General features: G+C 39.6%; 1 protein-coding gene across 24 annotated transcripts in view; it reads right to left on the bottom strand.

The window, feature by feature from the left end:
• phldb1b (pleckstrin homology-like domain, family B, member 1b) overlaps positions 1-20,257 on the bottom strand; it is a 95,326-nt gene that overhangs the window by 27,545 nt on the left and 47,524 nt on the right. For 17 of the 24 annotated variants that reach the window (XM_067506347.1, XM_067506354.1, XM_067506356.1 and 14 more), the window contains 2 exons: positions 14,892-16,399; positions 473-778 (listed from right to left, as the gene is read on the bottom strand). In XM_067506347.1, the coding sequence (XP_067362448.1) occupies positions 473-778; positions 14,892-16,399 (1,814 nt within the window). Of the gene's footprint in view, positions 1-472; positions 779-14,891; positions 16,400-18,036; positions 18,254-20,257 lie in introns of those variants that run through there. The other 7 variants (XM_067506352.1, XM_067506359.1, XM_067506355.1 and 4 more) reach the window with 3 other exon arrangements.

Raw genomic sequence — 20,257 nt, forward strand, 5'->3', positions numbered from 1 at the left:
TGGGAACGAACACAGAAAGAAAGTGAATAATAAATAAAGTCAATACACTGTAAAAATACTGTAAACTCTGGAGACTTTTCCTCACAAATAAAAAAACAGCCTTTCTTGTTCTTTATTGATAAGACATCTAAATAAAACATAGACTTGGCCTTCCTACATTTGGTTATTTAGCCTTTTTAGGATAATACTCTGCATAAGTCTGGGCTTAAACACCCAACTACTGGCCTACACTGTGTAGTTAAACCAAATATGAGCAGACACCCATGCACTGACTAATATGGACAGTGACTAGTGGCAAGTTTTTCTTTTCCTCGGGATCGTTACTGAATTGTCTCATAGAAATTCTGTGGTTGCTGAACCTCATTTTAAAACCCACTGATTAAGCAAAGCCAGGCACATTACTTGCACATACTGTTTCAACAGCGGCATGCAGAGAGAGCAGCTTTGACAGGAAAAAAGCATTTCCTCTGACCTGTCTGTCTCCATTGTGCAGTGCTGATGCTGTGCTGGGACGGGGAGATGTCCTCACCTCCTGATGAGTGCTCTCTGTACTACTACATTCCTCCAGTAGATTCTCCTCATCGTTGTCCCTCTGCCTCTGTGCCAGGCGCAGTGCAGCTGGGGAAGCTGTTACTCCCAGGACATTCTCTATGGACGGTCTTTGCCCAGCGTCATCTGCCAGACCCATCCTCCCCAAGCCCAGAGGGTCCAGACTGGAGCTTTCTCCTTTGTTGTATTCAGCACAGAGGTTTAGGATTGTCTCTAGTCGCTGTCTCTCCTGTGGAAAAACATAAAAAGATAAACGCATTTGAGGAAAGAAATTCGATTTGGGTTGGACAGGTGGGGGCATCAAAAAACAGAAGCACTGCACTGTTTTCTCACTTCTCTTTTAATAGTTTTTTTTTAATGTGGAAATACAACGTGCATCTTAAAACATCAGATTTTTACACATACTGTTAGCTGTAGCAGAATAAATCCTGAACCTGCAATTGAACATATGTAAAGAAACTGCTGCAGTTAAAGATACTATGATAAAAAAATAGTATAAATTTGATAGATTATAGGTATCAATGCAGAAAACAGATTCATATTTTATGACAGTCATTGAACTGACTATAAAATAACTAGGTATCACAACCAGCTGTGGTTAAAAAAAAAAAAATGTACTGCTGCATTTTAAATACGGTGGCCAAAACATTAGAACATTTACCTTTATCTAGTTTTAGATAGGTGGCAGATCCATTTCCACAATGGTTCTGCCACAAAGTCTTGGTTTGACTAAGACCAGATATAATGTGTTTCAAGGCTCTACACACCCCTGAAACACCACAGCAGTCCGCACAATGTCTGCTCCCAGCGACATTCTGGTAGTCAGACTCTATGACTGGTTGTCCAGCTGTCACTATAAGGGGGCAGTATACCCGGCAGACTGGGCCAACAGAGTAACCTTTGAACCTTAAATGTCAGCTGCTGTCTGTTGCTGAACCGCTCTGCTACAGACACAGTGTCTCTAAAGCCTGCTGAGCCACACAGGCTGCAGCTTCACGGCACTGTAGCCTGTAAAGATGCTCACCAAATATTTAAAAAGTAGTCTCACTGTCAGCCTATACTGTAGGTCTACTGTTAAAAAAGGAAGGCATCACATTCGCAAATTAACTGGCTGCTGTATTCTCTTTCCGTGCTCAGACTAAATGTTGATGTCACAGGCTTACACCAATATTTTACAAGGTCAGACACTCCAGTTGACTCCACTAGTTTCAGATGGTTTACCAATTATCTTATACAGTTAAAACTCCTGACAATTTTTCTCATATAAAAAAAACTGAAAACCAAAAGTGTTCACACAACTGGCAACCCAAATCAAAAGTATCAGAATGTCAGAATGAGCTTTCATAAAGTAAAACTCATTAGAAACACACCTGCACAAAAATTAATATCACTTATTCTAACAATGAATAGCGTTTTGAAACCAAAGGAGCACTTTGTTATTTTATACTATGGGATTTATCTCAGACCCAATCTGCTTCTTTTCATGCAGGAACACTTGACAAACCAAACTGTTCTCAAACATAAATAAAGTGCATTTTTCCCACAGACTGCAGTAAGCAAAGCTTTTTCACTGAGGGAGCATCTGCATAATTAGACACCACAGCCACATCATTAGCTTTAACCTGTAATCTGGGACCGGTTAGCTTTAAAGTGAGTGGGTGGGAGTAAAAGACCCCTTCGGGCTGCAGCACAGTGCTGTGTATTCACTAGAAAAGCCAAACTTCAAATATTTACTGGCAAGTCCACAACTACTCAAGAGTCTTCCCCCTCAACACCTGCTCGAACATACACACAGATTAGACCAATCAGCATTTAGATGCCTGTCTTTGTTTTGTTTTTTGACAAAAACCAAACTAGCCAGCACTATTATTGTCTCATTTGATTCGCAGACAGCGTTCAGCATACCAAAGCTGGGTGACTAATGAGCAGCAGCATCTCAGACATATTTTTCACCATCAAATGTGTTTGATCTCAGCCTTAATCAGCTTGACACAACATCAAATGTGATGCCTGATATGCAAACTGTGCTCAAATTATTCTTCTAATCAATTGCTTGCTGTCAGATTTACACCAGTCCCATATTTTATGCCTTTCACGGCTCAAATTGGTCTTTTAAATTGCAGAAGAGTTTTTGTTCAGAGGTGGCTGCTACCACAAGCCCTGAAACACTTTAGTTAATACCTCTTTAGGTGTCTCTGTGGACATCATTAGCAGGTCCATTAGCTGGCTGGGATGGAACAAGGTGGTACAACAGGTCTCTATGTTAATCCATCTTTTTACTAGATGCCAAGCTCCCATGACCCATTTGGAAAGACTGGTTTGGTTTTGGCTTGAACAACAAGATATTTCAACAAGTGTTCAATGAGTCTATGTTAGTGCAGGTCTTTTAATTTTGTAGTGGTAAATGACAAATGAGAAGTGTCCCAATATGAAAAAATTAATTTACTGTTTAAATTACTTGATGAGCCTTGCTTTCAAATCATTAACCAAAAAGATAATTTCACAAAAAAATTTCTGGATTTCATGATGGGCAGCGTCTGAAGTAACGACTCAAACCTTGAAATGAACAACACATTCAAGCTAAGCCAGCTTGGCCAAAAGACAGATGAACAAATACTGGGCTGAAAGCTAGTAACACCCACAATCCCTGACACCACCATAACAACAAATCCCTCACCTCCACCCATCCTCTGGGCAGTTTGACAGAGCTCCCAGGCAACAGTCTACAATGTTGGCATATGGCAGGTGTGCAAAAGAAGGAACTGCTCGACCTGTGCTGAACCAACTGAATTCATATGCACTGCACTTTTGGCAAAAATCCGCTGCATAAACATTTGTTACAAAACTATATATATATACAAATTGAGCATATTGCTTATAAACAGTAAATGCAGCTAATGGACACTGGAAAGTTAGGAGACAGTAAAGAGACACAAACTTAGTATAATCCATTGACTGAGCAAAAATTAGGAAAATGAAACTGTAAAAATATAAACATTATTTGAAAAAAATGACTAGACTTGCCATACAATGTAAAGTTGGACAAGTATAATGCAAATAGTTACATTTTTGTTTGTATTTAGCCATAAGTGTCCTGGTGTCATGTTAGCCCCCAGAAAAACCTTAAAAAAACTCTCTCTCTCTCTTTCTCTCATATCCTGTGAGTTCAAGGTCACCTGATCATGATTATAATTGTAATAGTAATCAGATTTTAGATTCAACAGAATATTTTAATCAATACAACAAAGGCCTAACCAAACTACAGAGTGACTACTTTTCTGCAATGGCAATAGGCTAAATATCTGAAAACACACGTGATGCTGATTAAAGGAAAATGTTTGAAATATTACTGTAATACAATTGTTGATGACCTTATCTAATACTTTTGTTGGGGTGATATTTATTTCTTGGATTCATCTATTTAAATATTCTATTCAATCAAAAATGAAAAGCAAAGCCAGATTTTATTTATTTTATTTAATATTTCTTTCTTTAATAATTTTACGTAAGTTATTTCAAAGAAAATGTTGTCTGTAGTGATAATACATATTACTGAATGTTTTAGCGACTTGAATAAGGTAACTAAATAATGTGTAATGTGACTGTGAAAGCCATATTACTGCATACACTAAATTGTAATAGAGAAATACAGTATTTCCATCAACACTACTGTCTTAGCATAAATACTATCTAGATCAGCTCTTTGTAAAATAGGAGGGCAATGGTTCACCAAACATTAAAATTAATCATTAGTCGACATAATAGCTAGGTCTTCTCATATGGGGAAAATATAGTGTATTCCTGTATGAACACAAGCACAAACTTCCCTTTAATGTATCATCACTAAGTCTGATTTCATTGTAATAGCATTATCTTACTCTTAACAGTTTACAATTAACAAATGCTACACAATAGAAGCTAGACTTGTCTTTTCGGATTCCTAAATTCTCAAAATAACTACTACTACGTCTACTACTAAAGACGTAGAAATAGCAATCTTACATTAGGTTGTCAGATGCACTAAATTTGACTATTAAATGCTGCTAATATAACTAACATGCGTGATTTACATGCTCAGTTTATAAACAAGGTGAATGTTCTCTGGACTTCGTGCCTATTGAAAGCAAGAGCGTGATACTTCCAAAATAACATTTTGGATTGCCTGGGTCCCAGTGTGGTCCTATCTCCAAACTGCATTGAACACCAAGAACCAGTCCACACATGTCCTTATAATGACTGGGTTTGATGAGGAGTTGCTGAGGCTACAGATGTATCAGTGATGGAACCTTCAGGACATGCATAAAATAGTACTACTGCAAAACAATGCATATTAAACCTCACAAATGTTTCCTCATTAGCCACCACATGCCTTTGATCACATCAGTCTAAGCAAGATTGTGATAGAAAAAACCGTGATATAGTGTTGATTTCAAAAACAATATGCAGTACGTTAACAGTTGGCTCTTTTAGGTATTTTAATTATTGCAATTAATGCAGTCTTGTTTTGTTCAAGAGGAACATAATTTCAGTTTTAAATGTAGAGCAATTAGAAATTAATTTTCCTATGTGTTGTAGACACCCAACAGGTATCAGTATGTTCCCTTCAGTCTAATTGTCTTCCTCCCAGCAGTCAGCATTTTCTTCTAATATTCCCCTCCTTTAAAGTTTTTCTTTTTTCTTGCCCCCCACCTACTCCCCAAGTGCCTGAGGTGGTTTTCCATGAGTGCACCTTTGATCAGAGCAGTTACTGCAATAACTGTATAGTGGTATTCTTATTTGCCATCTTCATCTACATCAGAGGCGTAAACACAAATCTCACACGGACGGTATTTCAAGAGTAAGCCGAAAGAGATTAACAAAGCCTTATTCTCAACATATATCTGAGCGGAGGGGAAGATTCACACTCAGTGTCTCCTTCATAGTCTTCAAAACAAAGCCCATTCATGATCAGATTCTGATCCTTAGAGGGTTTATTGTGGTCTCAGAGGACAAACAAATGATCTTAGCAAGAAATACAATATTTCTGTTTTATGTTTTGTTGCTGCTCTTTGTCTCCCCTGTGTACCCCAGATAAACACCAAAGCCAGGCATTGTGAACTGGAAAATCAGCATCTCCAGCAGCAATCTCTCTTGTAAAAAGCTGGTAGTCCCCCACAATGTTTGGCTGGCATTGATTTTAAGATATGACTGCAGAGTTCGTACTCCCAGCGAGGTTATCTGGCAGTTAAAATGGTGAGGCCTCCTCTTTAAATGCGAAGACTAGATAATAGATGGGAGATAATAAGCAGGCTTATGGCTTGATAATTGTTATAGGATAAAGATACAGCTAAGCCTGCAACATGTGCAGCCAGTTGCATCAGCTTTGTTAGGTTAAATCATTTGCACAAGAAAATTGAGAATAAATAGCAATATCCTCTAAAACTATAATTCAGTATCAGGTGGTTAGTACAGCAGTGCACTTCTGTACTAAATATGTAAGGGTGTTTAGCCAGAAGAGATTTATTGAACAATTATCAAGCAAGGTAAACAGCAAACAAGTGCCCAGCTGAAAGATGCATAATAAAGCAGCCTGGAGCTCAACAGCCAGGTTTCCATTCAAAACATTCACATGGCACATGATAGCACATTTTAATATCTATGTGACCATGAAACCAAACAGCAACAACAAAAAAACAAAAAAAAACAAATCAAGGTTACATTTAAAGTGAATCAAATTGTAGCCACCTATGGCCTATCATACCATTATTTTTAATAACCACATGTAAAAATTAGTTTCAATCTAGACTGATAACTCAATCAAGTGAATCCAAACATTTTAAATAACCCATGGTAAACTAACTATACTACTGTGTTTTGAGAAAATAACAAAAGACATATGTTAGTGAAGGTTCTCAGTCTTTAGTCAGTTTTCTAGTCAGACTGAAGAAGTTACGGAGATAAGTAGCAAAACGTTTGTAACCAAAAACAATAAAGTCCAGTTAACAAGGCTAAACCTCCAGCAAAAGAAGCCCCTTTTCCCGCCCCTTTCAAACATGCAGTGGAATTCTGACATTATCCTGAGTCTTTTAGGAGGGAGTATATGTATATGTGTGAACACAAATGTCTTGAGTGAAACACTGCCGACATTATCTGGATTATATCTTTCAAGCCCCCCTAGTGCAATGCTGGTATTACTGTACATACACACACAGTCATAGCTGACAAATTTTAGTGACTTTCCACAAATCGATTCCAAAAGTCGCTACATTTGTCACTAGCTGCTGTTTTCTCTTTTTATGTGTACAGATAATACGCAATTTTAGCAAGTGCAATTTTAGCAATTACATTTATATTATATTAACAACACATGCGTATTTACCCCTCTGGTGTCCATCACCTTTAGTAAAACATACCACTTCTACTTTATGGCCATCTACTTCATTGGTGAAGACAGCTTCACAGCATGACTTGGTGACTTTTTGACCCCTCTCTGCCAGAACCACAGCCTTTTTGAGTCATTTAAATAAAATCCCACCAATGCAGGCCTGTACATTCTTTTATCTTTGGCAAATGTCTGTCTTAACATGGTCTCAGCCTTTAGATTGTGTAGTTATCCAGTCACTTATCGGTTATACTAGTATTGACTTTATTGGTGAGGTTTACTTTAGAGTAGTAAATCAATACCATTCTCATATACTACATTTACAGAATGTGAAATAGGAAATAGAAAGAGGCTAGCGGCCTCTCAGTTACTTTTTGCCAAGAGTGGTGTTCATTCATTCCCTCTGATTATTATCATGACAGTAAACAACAGTATCCTAAAAGAATATCTAAAAACTTTTCCAAAGAAAGCTTATGACTGGAAGGTCAGCTAGTTCAATACTCAGAATTAAAGCAGAATTAAAACTAGACAGAACAAGTACCTCCCTCAGAAGTACAGTGGTGCCCCTGAGCAAGACATTAACCTCAAAGGCTCAAGTGGAGCTGCCCAGTGTCCGCAGGTCAGAGGCTGTGGTTGTAATTCTGTGTAACTGTTTGAATTTAATCCTGGCTTTAAGATTAAAAAGAAAAAAAAGGAAAAAAAAAATACAAAAACTAAAAAAGTTACAGTAACTTTAGACGTCTGCTTATGGCATATTTCAGAACTCCCTCTGTACCGTACTTCTACAGTAGTTACACTACAGAACTTAAATGTTCACACACTACAGTCTATGTCATGTCACTTGTCAAAATGTGAGCACATGTTCAGCATTTCTCTCGTTAAAGACTGAAAGCCTTGTGTTAATGACTCAAAAAGCTAAAAGCTGGAATCACATGGCATCACATGGATTCAGCAGGCGCTGGATAGCACATTTCTTAGCTAAATAAAAAGCAGACCACCACCACTTCAACATCCAGAATCTATAAAGAATCCAGTCAGAGAACAACAGCTGGCAGAGCCTACCTTCATGAGGGCAGCAACGCTACTGAGAAAGACCGGCTTCTCTTTAGCAAGAGTGGGCAGATACACCTGGGCCTGCTCCCTGCTCTGACACCATCTCAGCACAGGAACAGTCCTGCTTCCCCCCAGCACATGATACTGCTCCATGTCTCTCTTTCTGTCTCTCTCTCTGACACACACACACACACACACCTCTAGAGTTCTAACAGGACTGGAGAGGACGACAACATCCTCTGTGCCTCCACAGAGCTGCCCCTCTGCTGTAAAGTCATTTTAAAACTGGCTGTACTACTTTAGGAGCTACTTTAAGCTGTGCTACAGATGGAGATCAGACCCAGCACCCAACCCCACCCCCATCTTATCCCCCATGTGCCCAGGTCTTGTAAGAAGTGTTACTCCACCCCTGAGAAGCGTCAGGGGTGGAGTTAGAGATCAGCATGTATAGGAGCAGCTGTAGCGCAGTTGGTAAAGGCAGTCGTCCATTAACCACAGGGTCAGTGGTTGGATCCCAGGTATATATGTCGATATACATGTCTCAGGGCAAGACACTGAACACCCAACAGCCCTTTCTCATCCCGGTCCAAACCCAGTATAAAATTGGGGAGGGTTGTGTCAGGAAGGTCATCAAATCAACATGCGGACAATGATCCCCTGTGGCTACCCTGAACTCAAGGGATAAGCCAAAAAGCAAATGGGCTAACTTTATATACCAAGCAGAACTTTATACTATGTGAACCATAGGGATTTCATGATATCAGAAAAATTGTATCAGTTCTCAATGACAATTTTGATACGTCACAAATAAATAATCCAGTCATTGAATTTCAATTTTAAATGTTTTGGGTTTTTTTGCAGGCAAACCTCCAGGTAGATAACAGGCTATTTACGTGTTATTAACCTAGAATACAAGTGGTTTGTGATGCATTAAGCATCAAGCAGAAGCATAAAAAAATAAAAACATTAGTGCGTTCGCAAGAGTCAGTGAGACTATGGTGTTGCATGAAGGAGGAAGGCAACAGACCAAGATGTTACTTTGTTGTGTTGCTTCCTGTTTTCTGTTTAAATACAATGAATTGGTGAGAGCTTAAGATATTGATGGGTAAATAGTCGCTAATATGGTTTAGTTAGCAGGAGGCTAGAGGAGTTTTAATTGGTTTACGGATTGTGAAGAAATTCATTTGCAGTGCACTCTTCAACAGTTAGATGACCCCCTCTAGTGGAGAAGTCACAAAACATCAAACAAATGATTAAAGAATGATTATATAAATATGCCACATTTGCAAAAAGAGAAAAATAAACTCTCCAGTCAAAGCCCACAACAACTGAGAGACTCACCCTCCACAATGAACTATCTAGTAACAATAGAGAAAGAATAACAAGACTACTGCATCAAGTGAAATGAGGAATTCTAATCTGGCTGTTTTCAGTAGAGAAAATCCACACGAGACATATTTGTTTCTGGTATCTCAAGACTGGATTACTGCAGCTTTCCTTTGGATGGCCAAGCAGAAGAACAGATTTATTGCTGTCCCAGATAAAGAGCCACAAAATTGACTCAACCAGACAAGGCACAAAAAGAACAAAGAGAGGCTGGTTCAGGTAGTCAGTGGCCTTATGAACATACTTTTCAAGTGCCACTAAATCAAATCTTTGCCTGAGGAAAAATTCAGAACTGGAGGCCTGACATTTCCCAATGTATGAATCTAGACAAAGAGTTGTGCTTCTAAGGAAATGACTTTATTAAAAGATGCATTAAGCAATTTATGACCTTTATCAACTATAAGCAGGAACTCTAAACAACAGGCTTTCTCCAAAGGAATCTGTTTAAAGCAACATCCTCTCACCCATCACATAACAGAGTAAGGTTGGTTAATTAGAGTGTAAATGAAATAGCAGTTCAGCAGCTCTCAGAGTGAGAACTACTTAATGCGCCTTTCTAAGTAACAAGCCAACATATGCCAATCCATGCTACCAAAAGTGACCACTCATTTAAAATGAAGGTATAATCTTAATGTCACAGGAAAAATTGGGTCATCTTTATTGGACAGAAGAATGGTGTCTGTGTGTGCTGCAGACGAAGCATGCTGCGGCTTCCTTTTTTTGCCAAGTGTGTTTGGCAAGTCAGATGGCCATGTGGAGAGATCAGAGCCAGGCCGGACAGCTTGGATCAAATGGACAATGGAAACCCCGTCTTTCCTGGCAGACTGTCCATGAGAGAGGGCTTACCTCCAATCCCAAAGGTGAACATACATATATTAAGCCAGAATATATCCATTTTTCCCTATAGTATGTATCACACTCAATTATGGTTGTTTAACAATTATGCCCACATTTCCTAACTCAGACTAGGACACATTTTTAAATAGACCATTTTCTGTTCTTACGAGTAGAAAGCTCGTTTAGGAAAATGTTCAGGTTAACGAGGACTTCTAGCAGTGAAGTACTGCACTTCCATAAAAAAGGAGGACTAAAAAGATGTTGCTTTTTGAGCCCTCATATAAGAAGTTATAAATAAAAATCACAAGTATATTTTTATATTCTTTGGCAGTGATAACTGGCGTACTTTGTTTAAAAAAATCTATTTAAAGATGCATTGGTAGTTAGGGAAGAGAAGTTAAAACCTGAGATTGAGTGGTTGGCAACAGCACTGTGGAAACACAGACAATACAATTTCAGTTCTGAAACCTTCGGTCACTCTGATGTAGTTTCTGTCACAGAACATTAATGCTTTGTTTTGTGCCAATCTGCTTGTGATTATCAATATGAAGTCATGTCACCACAAGTGTGAGAGGATGACAGCACGGCTCATGGCTGAATCTGACAGGATGTGAGACCTCAAAGCAGCAATAGTTTTGCAAGCCAGAGTTCTTGTGCTACGACTGCATGAATGTTGAAAATAAAAATAAAAAACTGGGCTACATACAAATATATACATATGTGCAGGATATATATGTTGCCCAACAAGGAAAAATAGTTTGCTATTCAAATATTACATCATATGCAGCTGTCTTTGATGGATTTATAAATGCTCAAAAATATGTTCACACTACTTGTATTTTATTACATTAATGTGTTTAAAATTCTAAAATTATTAAAATTATCATTGATGAAGTCATGTCAGTAAAATTTTTGATTACTAGATAGTCTATATGAAAACAAAAGAAATGAACAGTCAAATCTTTGTAAATTAAAGCCAAATCTATGACCAGGTACAGCCATAGATAAGGTTTTAGAAACTTGCTAATTTTTTCAAAAATCTTGTTTACAAAAATATTGGGATTCTTTGCTGCAGCATTTAAGTTTAGGTCTTAATTTGTAGCCATTTAAACCACAATAAAGCGCACAAAAAAAGAATGCCAAGTGCATATATTGTCACCATTAACCCCATCTTCAGTAGAGACAGCAATATTAGCACCATTAAAAAGGGTCCTGGATTAAAACTTAATTTAACTAGTCAAAAAAAAAACTAGCCAACCATATAAAGAGTCTTCATATAAAAGTGCCCTTGCAACCTGAAAAACACCATTATCACATTATTAAAAAAGCAAATGTCAAGGATCTCTAACGGCTCTTTAATGTGCTCCTTATTATAAGGTAGCAAAAAACAACCAATTAAACTTGGCTCAAGGACCTTAAAGTACTCACAGTCCCTTGAAATACATTTTGTCTCGGCAGCTGAGAACCCATTGAGATGTTGGAGCTTTTTGCCTTTTGCCATTAAAAATCCAGTATCAAGCTAATACATTAGCTACTGTATGTAGCTAAAGCTGTATTGTCCCTGCAGCCACCTGTTAATTTCACAACATGAATCTTTTTCCTGACTAAACATCTTTGGGACTTGCTGCTCATATAACTTTGTTTTTTGGTAATCAGTTGTGTGAATGAATAGCAGGCTGTGTGTGAAATGCTTTAAATGCAAATGCTCTGGGGCAAGAAAAATCTGTGATGACAGTGAGTAAACTGTGACTAATTACAGGCCCTGCAGCTCCACGCCCTGCCTCTTTAGAGAGCTGAGAGTTTCTGGGCTGGAAAAATATAAAAACTCAACAGGCAGCTGAGGAGTAATGCCTCTGAGTCTCAGGCAGCTTGTTGCCCCTGTTAGGTTTACCTACTTCAAACAAATGTGTGCTTGACCTTGTAGGACATGAGCAATTTGCAGGTATCTAGTGTAAATTTTCTTTTGTGTGCCTGTCGTTGTACTAGTCCAAAGGTTGTTGTGTCTAATGACCTTTGACTGGAAAAAAAGATTTAGATTTGACTGACTGGAGTTATGTGAGGTCCAACATGACTTTCCCTACAAATCTTATCCATTAAGCAGTTGGGGTAATATAACAAGTTAATACCTTGAACTAACAAAATGGCAAGGAACAACTGAGTTCAGAGCTTACATTATATCCAAGGCTAGCTTCTGTTTTAGCAGTTTCTGCAACCCAGCTCAGGTTTATTAAAGGCCCACTCATAGTATCCTCTTGCTTATTGATGGATCCAGACCAACATTTAGGTCATGCACCTGTTTCTGTTCATATTACAATTGAGGATATAGGTACACAGGTGTTCCACACAAGCTCGCTACAAAACCTGCCAATCTACAGAGATGCTATCAACAGCCAGAAGAAGTGCTCCTTTGTGTCAAGGATGTTGAAGTAACACGAAGTAACGTTACATATAATTTATGTTTATACAGTGTCGGAAAAATTAGTGGCTTATTTAAGTCAATGAAGTGGGGCTGCAGACAGTCCACGCAGGCACAAATTTTTGCCCTGCATGCAGTTGTCTATAGAACATCCATCAGGACTCTACTGGGCATGCAAACATAGAGTATGGCTGGACCTTAAGTGCTTTTATTTTGAAAAAAGTGAAATGTGTTTTAAGTGTTTACTACAAACATTTTGAAGATAAGTAGCTATTACAGTGCTTGTGCTGAACAGGCCTCTCAACTCATCTCAGTCATTCCATATTGTGATGTTCGACTAGTTAGTTATAGTCATGGGTTTGTTGCAAATGATTTATTACTTCTCTAAAATCCAAGTTAAGTTTCAAATGTAGGGCATTACCTTGTTAGAGTATCCCTCTATACTGTTATGATACTTTTAAGTACTTCTATCCAACTGTCTGTTACCTCTGCAATCCCAACATTAATCCACAACTGGGTCATTGCCAACATAAACCTTAGATGAAAAGTCCAAACTTTTTTTTTTAAAATTAGTTATACATCATCAGGTTGTTTCTTCCCAGTTCTTCAAAAAAATAACATGTTATACTGAGGTGAAAAACAGGGATTTTACTCTTATTTCAAGGTTTGCGCATGGATGTGTGAATAAAACTGGGGTGTCTCCTCAGCCCTAATACTGCTACAATACAATAAGAAACGGTACAGAAAGAATAAGGAAAAGCCATTTGAAGGGGGAAAAAAAAAGACTTCGATCAAATCAGCCATACTTGCTACAATTACCAAAATTTTAATAAAGCCAACAGCTACTAATGGTATGAGAAAACATTGACACAGAAAGATAATAGGTAGTAGAAGTAACTTTAGTTCTTGCCATGTAGCTTTTAGAAAGGATCCCTTCACTGCTGGTTATACATGCATGAGTGTATGAATGTGGAGATGCTGACACAATGTTTTAATGCCATGTCTCTATAGGAATATGACCTGGCACACACAGAATGGAGACAGGCACGCTTTCTCATGCTATCTAACAGAGTTGGCTTCACTCTGTCCCATAATGTAAAAATACACACAGAGTGGAAAAAATAAATAAATTAATAAATAATACAAATATAAATAAAAATAAACACGGCGGAAAAACATCTTCCTACACAGGCACAAAGATGTATAATAAGCTTTTTTTAAATTACTTTGTTTCAGCAGTTTCATTCTGACAGGCGGACAAGTTCAAGATGTCTACTACCGCTCCCCCTGCCCCCTCCGTTAAGTTTAGGGAAAAACAAACAGTGAGGCTGCTATGGGCTCATGTGGGAGCACTGAGACGGCATGGCAGCAGCAGCTTAGACACCCAGACAGTCAAGTTGCAGACAGTTCAATGACATGGTTTACAGGCTCGGCGACTCCTCCTTTTTCCAACAACATAAAGATACTGAAATCATTACATTCCGTTTCTTCAGGAGGTCAGACAGATTAGAGTCAGACAAAGCCACTGCAAAAATATGTGTAAACAAGGACTTTTCCAGTGATAATCCTGGTGATGAAGTTCCTTTAGATTGAGAAAGCTTTTTCATCTCCAACACTCAATAAAACCTTCAAACATAGCATTCATTTGCTATGCTTGCTTTTGATAAAAACTTTGCATTAAACCTATTTGAGATATTGAGCCTCATTTTAACAAGATCAAAAAAGTTAGCACAAATGTACATGTGCGGTAAAACCCAAGGCATATCAGTAAAACACGATAGTCACTGTAACTGTACATACCAGCAACCCTTCATTTGCTAAATGCACGTAGGAATACCTGTCAGGATAGAGCCACAAACTCTGAAATTACTGTTCAGCCTTAATTCGGACTCAACCAGGCTTAACATGTTTGTTCAGCACTTCAGGCTATAGAAGAAAACTTTTTCACTAGTCATTTAAATTATTCACCAAGAAAAATATCTAAATCATTCTGTAGTTACAGCTGGTGGTGGTTTTATCTGTGTTTTTACTATCATTTGGACAGAGCCAGGCCCCGGAATATTTCACATTAAGCTCTTTAAAAGTTTTTAGATTAAACAAGTAATTTAATCCAAAACTCTGGATTAAAAAAAAAAAACAAATGTGGTAGGTTACAAAATAAAAAAAACAGACTACATCAAGGTTGCATGTTAATCTAGCCCTAAATATACTGATAGTTTTTGGTTTACGATAAATTAAATTTTTATATGAATAACACAAGTGTTCTTTTGAAGTGTTTTACTGACTCACCAGTCTCTCCATTTCCTGCTCTCGGAGCCTCTCCTCCCTCTGTCTCCGGTGGTACTCCAGCAGCTCGTCTTCATTGTCACTGATCTCTGTGATACTGTTCTTCCTTTCCCTCATCCCAGGATGGGGTCTTCCTGCGGACATCTTTCTTTGAGTCCGGGGGCTGGCTGCAGGAGATGAGCCGGGCAGGGAACTCAGACTGTAAGAAGGAGACAGGGAATTCCCGAAGCTTGCCTTACGTACCCCTGCACTACCACCACTACTACTGCCCTCCAACATCACAGAAGTAGGTGAAGGACTGCGGGCTCTGATCCCCTTGCTGCCCATTGTCTCCTCAGATGTGGATCCACTTTTGCGTCGAAGCCTCGGACTCTCTGGAACAAGCTTGTGGAGACCTGAGGGGCTATCTGGAGTCCTCAAGCTGGGGACTGTCCCTGGTAGTGCCCCAGGGAGTACCGGGACCCCCCTCCGAGTTAAGGAGGGGCTAAGAGGGGGAAGCTCTCTCATACTGCTGCTTGTTCCACTGCTCCCGTTCAGCTCCAGGTTCCTCCTGGCCAAACGAGGGCTTTCAGGGGGCTGCAGCGATCGTGGGTCCTGCTGAAGCGGTGATCCCTGAATTATGTGTACAATAGGGTCTAAGGGAGGCTGAAAGGCTCTGATGGGTTGGGAGAGATGCCTGGAGGGGCTTGAGGTAAGTGAGCGATCGGATAGACTGTTCTGCTCTCTGAAAGGGCTGGCAGGCCTTTCCTGGAGCACTGCGGCTGTCTTGATCCTGGGGCTGGAAGGTGAAGGGGATGGACAGGTAGAAAATTTGGGCCTCAGTTTAGGGCTACTTGGTACAATGTTTCTACTACTGAGAGATTCGTTAGAGGACAGAAGAGGAGTCTGTCGAGGGCTATCAGAGCCATCTTGGCCTAATCCTCTGCGACTTGGCTTGGGGCTCGGAGGAGGATCTGACGACAGCTTCCTTGGTAGCCGGGGGCTTTCCTGAACCTTGTGGCCTGCCCCACCGCTGCTGAAGTTAGGCAGTATGGTCCGAGGCTGGGGTATAGGTGGCTGGGAGGTAAAGTTGTAGCTAGAGGATCGTACAGGCACTGGCGGCAGAGTAGAACTCTGGTCCTGGGGTCCTCCACTAGGAGATGGGCTGGTAAAGCTCCCACTGCTGGCTGCTGAGGGTGACGAGAGGGGGGAAAAGGGAGGGGACATGTTCTCATAGCTGGAACCTACGGACATGGCCCCTGGGCTTGTAGGAGGAGACAGCAGATACCTGCCCCCTCCATTAACCATGGGTGTTAGAGGAGAGTGGGAAGGAAGCTGTCCTCCAGGAGGCTTTTTGGTCTCTGAGGAAGAAGACTGAAGGTCATCCATAACTAAGGAGTCCATGATGTCCTGCAGGTCCTTCTCAATAGAGCTGACAATTGCACTGTGCTCAGACTGGACTCTCTCTCCAGGAGCTGGGGAAGACTGTGCTGTGTTGGCCTGATGATTCCCATTGAACAAGTTCTCCGGGTCTAATGGAAGAGAAAACAGAATATTAGACTTTCGCTTTAAGCAAAAAGGTACAATGGGCATGAAATGGAATTTGTTTACAATGTGTTTAGTTTTTTTTTTACTAACAAACTGGTCTCCAGCACAAGTACCTTTTTATCTTTTTATCATTATGTGGGTCATTCTGTAGCAACCTGGCACAAGGTTTCTACTACTAAGAGATTTGTAAGAGGACAGACAAGGAATATGTTAAGGTGTGTTGGATTGGGTTGTTTTCTGTGCAGGAGATACATAAGGTAAGTCTTGATTCATCTCTGAATTAGACATTGCATTGTCTTTTTGCAAAATTGTAATCTCTAATAATATTTCAGAAACTCTGTGGCAACTTGTAACAATGCCCCTTCTATTCAAGCTGTTGAAAATCATCATCAAATGCATGTTTTTCAGCTCTTTGTAGAAACCTGGCAAAATAAGCATGCATGAGGGCAAAGGACAGTGGTAAGGAAAGAAGTGGATAAACGGAAAGGCTTGTGCACTGGAGAGAGATCAGGAGAAAATGTGCCTATATAACCCAATTACTGAGTGGCTGAAAGCAACGTAGGACAAAGGCTGAGTAATCTAATATCTACAGTCTCAATTTAATGTCAGAATAGTGGATTATTACAACATACATGTACGGCCATGTGGCAGGTTCACCCGAGTAGCCTTGAGGCAGAAATTCTAACTGAGATCTGTTTAAAGTGACTTTAAAGTCTGAGTATAGCTGCAAAGTTAAAACAAGACAACAGCAGTGATACAGTAGAGTTGCAATGTTCAGTAGTCTTGTAATAAAATCTGAAATCATAAAACATGAATACAAACATTTTAACCAAATAGAGTTAAACACAAAATGTCAGTGAAAGATGTCACAATAGCTCTAAAATAATAGAAGCTTCACAAATAATGCATTTGCTTGTTCCCTGCCTGCTCCACTATAATGATTCTGCCACACAACGAAGCTCACCCTGACCACAATATATTTTCATAGAAATTATGCAGCAGTTGGGTGTCACAGTAATACACTGTATGTTAGGCTCCAGATCGATGTACGTGTTACATAGTTTCTCTTAGACAACAAACAGGATTTATTCCTTTATACAAACGAGGGGGGGGGGGGGATGGGTTGAAAAAATATAAATCCAACCGTTTGCTGAGGGGAAGCCCAGAGATGATGTCATGGGGTACAAACTCGAACTATCGCATCCAGTACAAAATCCCATCATTTGAAAATGTGACAATGACTAATAAAGTATGAATTGAAATATGTTGAGACCATCTGGCATCAATGTCATCATCAATAAATGCTCCATAAGAGCAGCATATATTAGGATCGTCTGTCATTCACTACATTTCACCTCATGAGAGCACACTATGCTATTATGACCCAGCAAAGCTAACTCTCGATAGGAGACCATATTTATTGACCATTTATATACCGAATAAATCCCGAGCTGTCAATGAATCGCAATACGTGCCTATGTGGTATTATCCGTTGTCGTTTTCTTATCATATAAGCGAATGAACACTAAAGCTTGCAGATTCTAAATGGAGTCTGGCGAATGACCGCCTCGTATCTCTCCTCTCGCCCTAAGCTCAGGCATTAGGCAATAAGGTTACTCACATGAAGCAATATAACAGCGACCCGGTTAGTATAAATGCTGATCACCTGCTACATGACACACACTTAGGCCCCCATCATCTGGACGGCGCTACAGACCGGGTGTGACGGAGCCCTGCCGTGCCTGGTTTCACCGGGCTCCACACACACACACCAAGGAAGGTTCATCACCGAGGTGATGTCTCTGCCGAGGGTTGGGGGTGCTAGGCTGTGCCACTGCATACGGGCTTTCTGCCGTCAAGTGTAGTAGTAAGTTACATTGCATTTCCGGTCAGACCCACCAAACTAAGACTTAAACCGGATTACGCCCGAGTCTACCATTGTGATATCCGTCTCCGTGTGAAAGTTTATCAGACTTTACTGAGTATGGCAAATACAACAATATTCCCAGGGTTCTAGTTGTTTTTTTTTTTGCATTGTACATTTAAACAACACGAATATTTAAATGCGCAGAAGCCCATCACGATGAAACGATTACATGAGATGATTTATTTTGAAGGTTAATCGCTTTACATCCGGTGTCATGGCTACCTTGACGTAGATGTTCCTATACAGGGTGCAGTGAACTACTGCGAGATTTATAGCCCAGTTTCAAAGAGTCAAAGCAGTGGACTTCGTGACCTGTCACAATTATCTCTATCACTCTAAAGCTGAACGCGACAGTTTTACTTGAGACACAGGAGAAAGCATCTACAAGGTGTCCTACTGTGCTAGAATTTCAATTTTAAATTTAATGATAATTTTCAGGCATCTGGATCAATTGGGCAGTTTTGGACCATCAATAAAATTGACACATTACTGGGATCGTTTGTCAATAGAAAGTCGCAGTTGACCAGATTAACAAATTTGCTTAAAAACCAAAAACTTCCAAACTAGAGTCTTTGCGTGCTTTGCAAAGACTCTAGTCTTTAGTACTTGTCGGTGCCAGTCATTATCACAAAGATCTTCCTAACATGTTTAGTATTCATGACTGACATTGGCAACAGTTGAAGGCACAACTGAGAGAGATGGAAATATTAACGAGAGTTTTAGAGGAATTTAGCTTTGCTTTACAAAGTAATGTGGCTTCAACTTTCTCTGTAGCTCTGTGGACTGTGTTGGCCACACCTACCCATCATGGAGCTGACCCACCAAGTTATAAAGCTACTCAGCTATCAAACTCCCCAGAGACTAGAGATCTGTGCCAGTTGGTGAAATCAGTGTTTAAACTGAAGTGTGTCTGATTTTTCGGTTTTGGCTAGTCTTCAGGTTTGTCCCCAGCTTAAGTCAAAAAGTACTAAAAATGTATCCCTATAAAAAGATAAATTCATTAATTTCAAGTCTCATTTTACCCAATCTGAACCTCCCCATGTAACATTCAGAATGAAATCAAAGTTAAAAAAAATGTATGCAATAAAAATAAAGAACTTATTGATCCTGCATTGTGAAATGTTATAGCAAAGATAGTTTAAAAATGGAAAATTGGAATTTGAAAAGTTTTTTTATTACCCAAAGGAAAATTGTTTTCATCTTGCTTTGTTAACCATAACCCTATGGTTTTCAATCAGAGTATATGATCTCAGAAGGAGCCTTGACAGAAGATAGCGGTGGCTCTGGCCCTTCTTTTAGAGGGGTCCAGTGTTCTTAGCCCATTCCAATTTATCGTCAATAAAACACTCCCAGCTATTTATTATCCTTGACAACTTCCACACTGTAACCCTGAAAAGAAACTGCAGCCTTGGCTATCCTTATATCCAAAACCTGTTCCTTTGTCTTTGCCACATTCTCCTACAGATGGTTCTGCTCATACCATGTGATACCATCACAGCCCTGTATTTAGACTCGTCACCCTTACTGATACATCCAACTATGGCAATGTCGTCAGAAAACTTCTTAAGGTGGCAAAATTCTGTCTGGTAGCTGAAGACCATGGTACAAAGGGTGAAGAGGAAGGGAGAGAGGAGTGTTCCTTGTGGGCCCCACTGTTACTCACCCCTCTGACACACAGTGCTGCAAACATACATACTGTGGCCTGCCAGTCAGTTAGGCAACAATCCAGGAAACAATGGGAGGGTCTAGCTTCATGGGTATCAATTTAATCAAAAAGTAGTAAAAATAGGAAATATCGGCAAGAGCAACTGAAACAGGCTGCATACATTTCAGCACATGCTCACAATATAAGGGGAATAAGAGCTGTATATGTCTTTAAATTGAAAAAGACTTGTTCAAAGTTGCGGAGTCTTGT

This window comes from Channa argus, chromosome 6 (assembly GCF_033026475.1).
Source record: "Channa argus isolate prfri chromosome 6, Channa argus male v1.0, whole genome shotgun sequence".
Classification (NCBI taxonomy): Eukaryota; Metazoa; Chordata; class Actinopteri; order Anabantiformes; family Channidae; genus Channa; species Channa argus.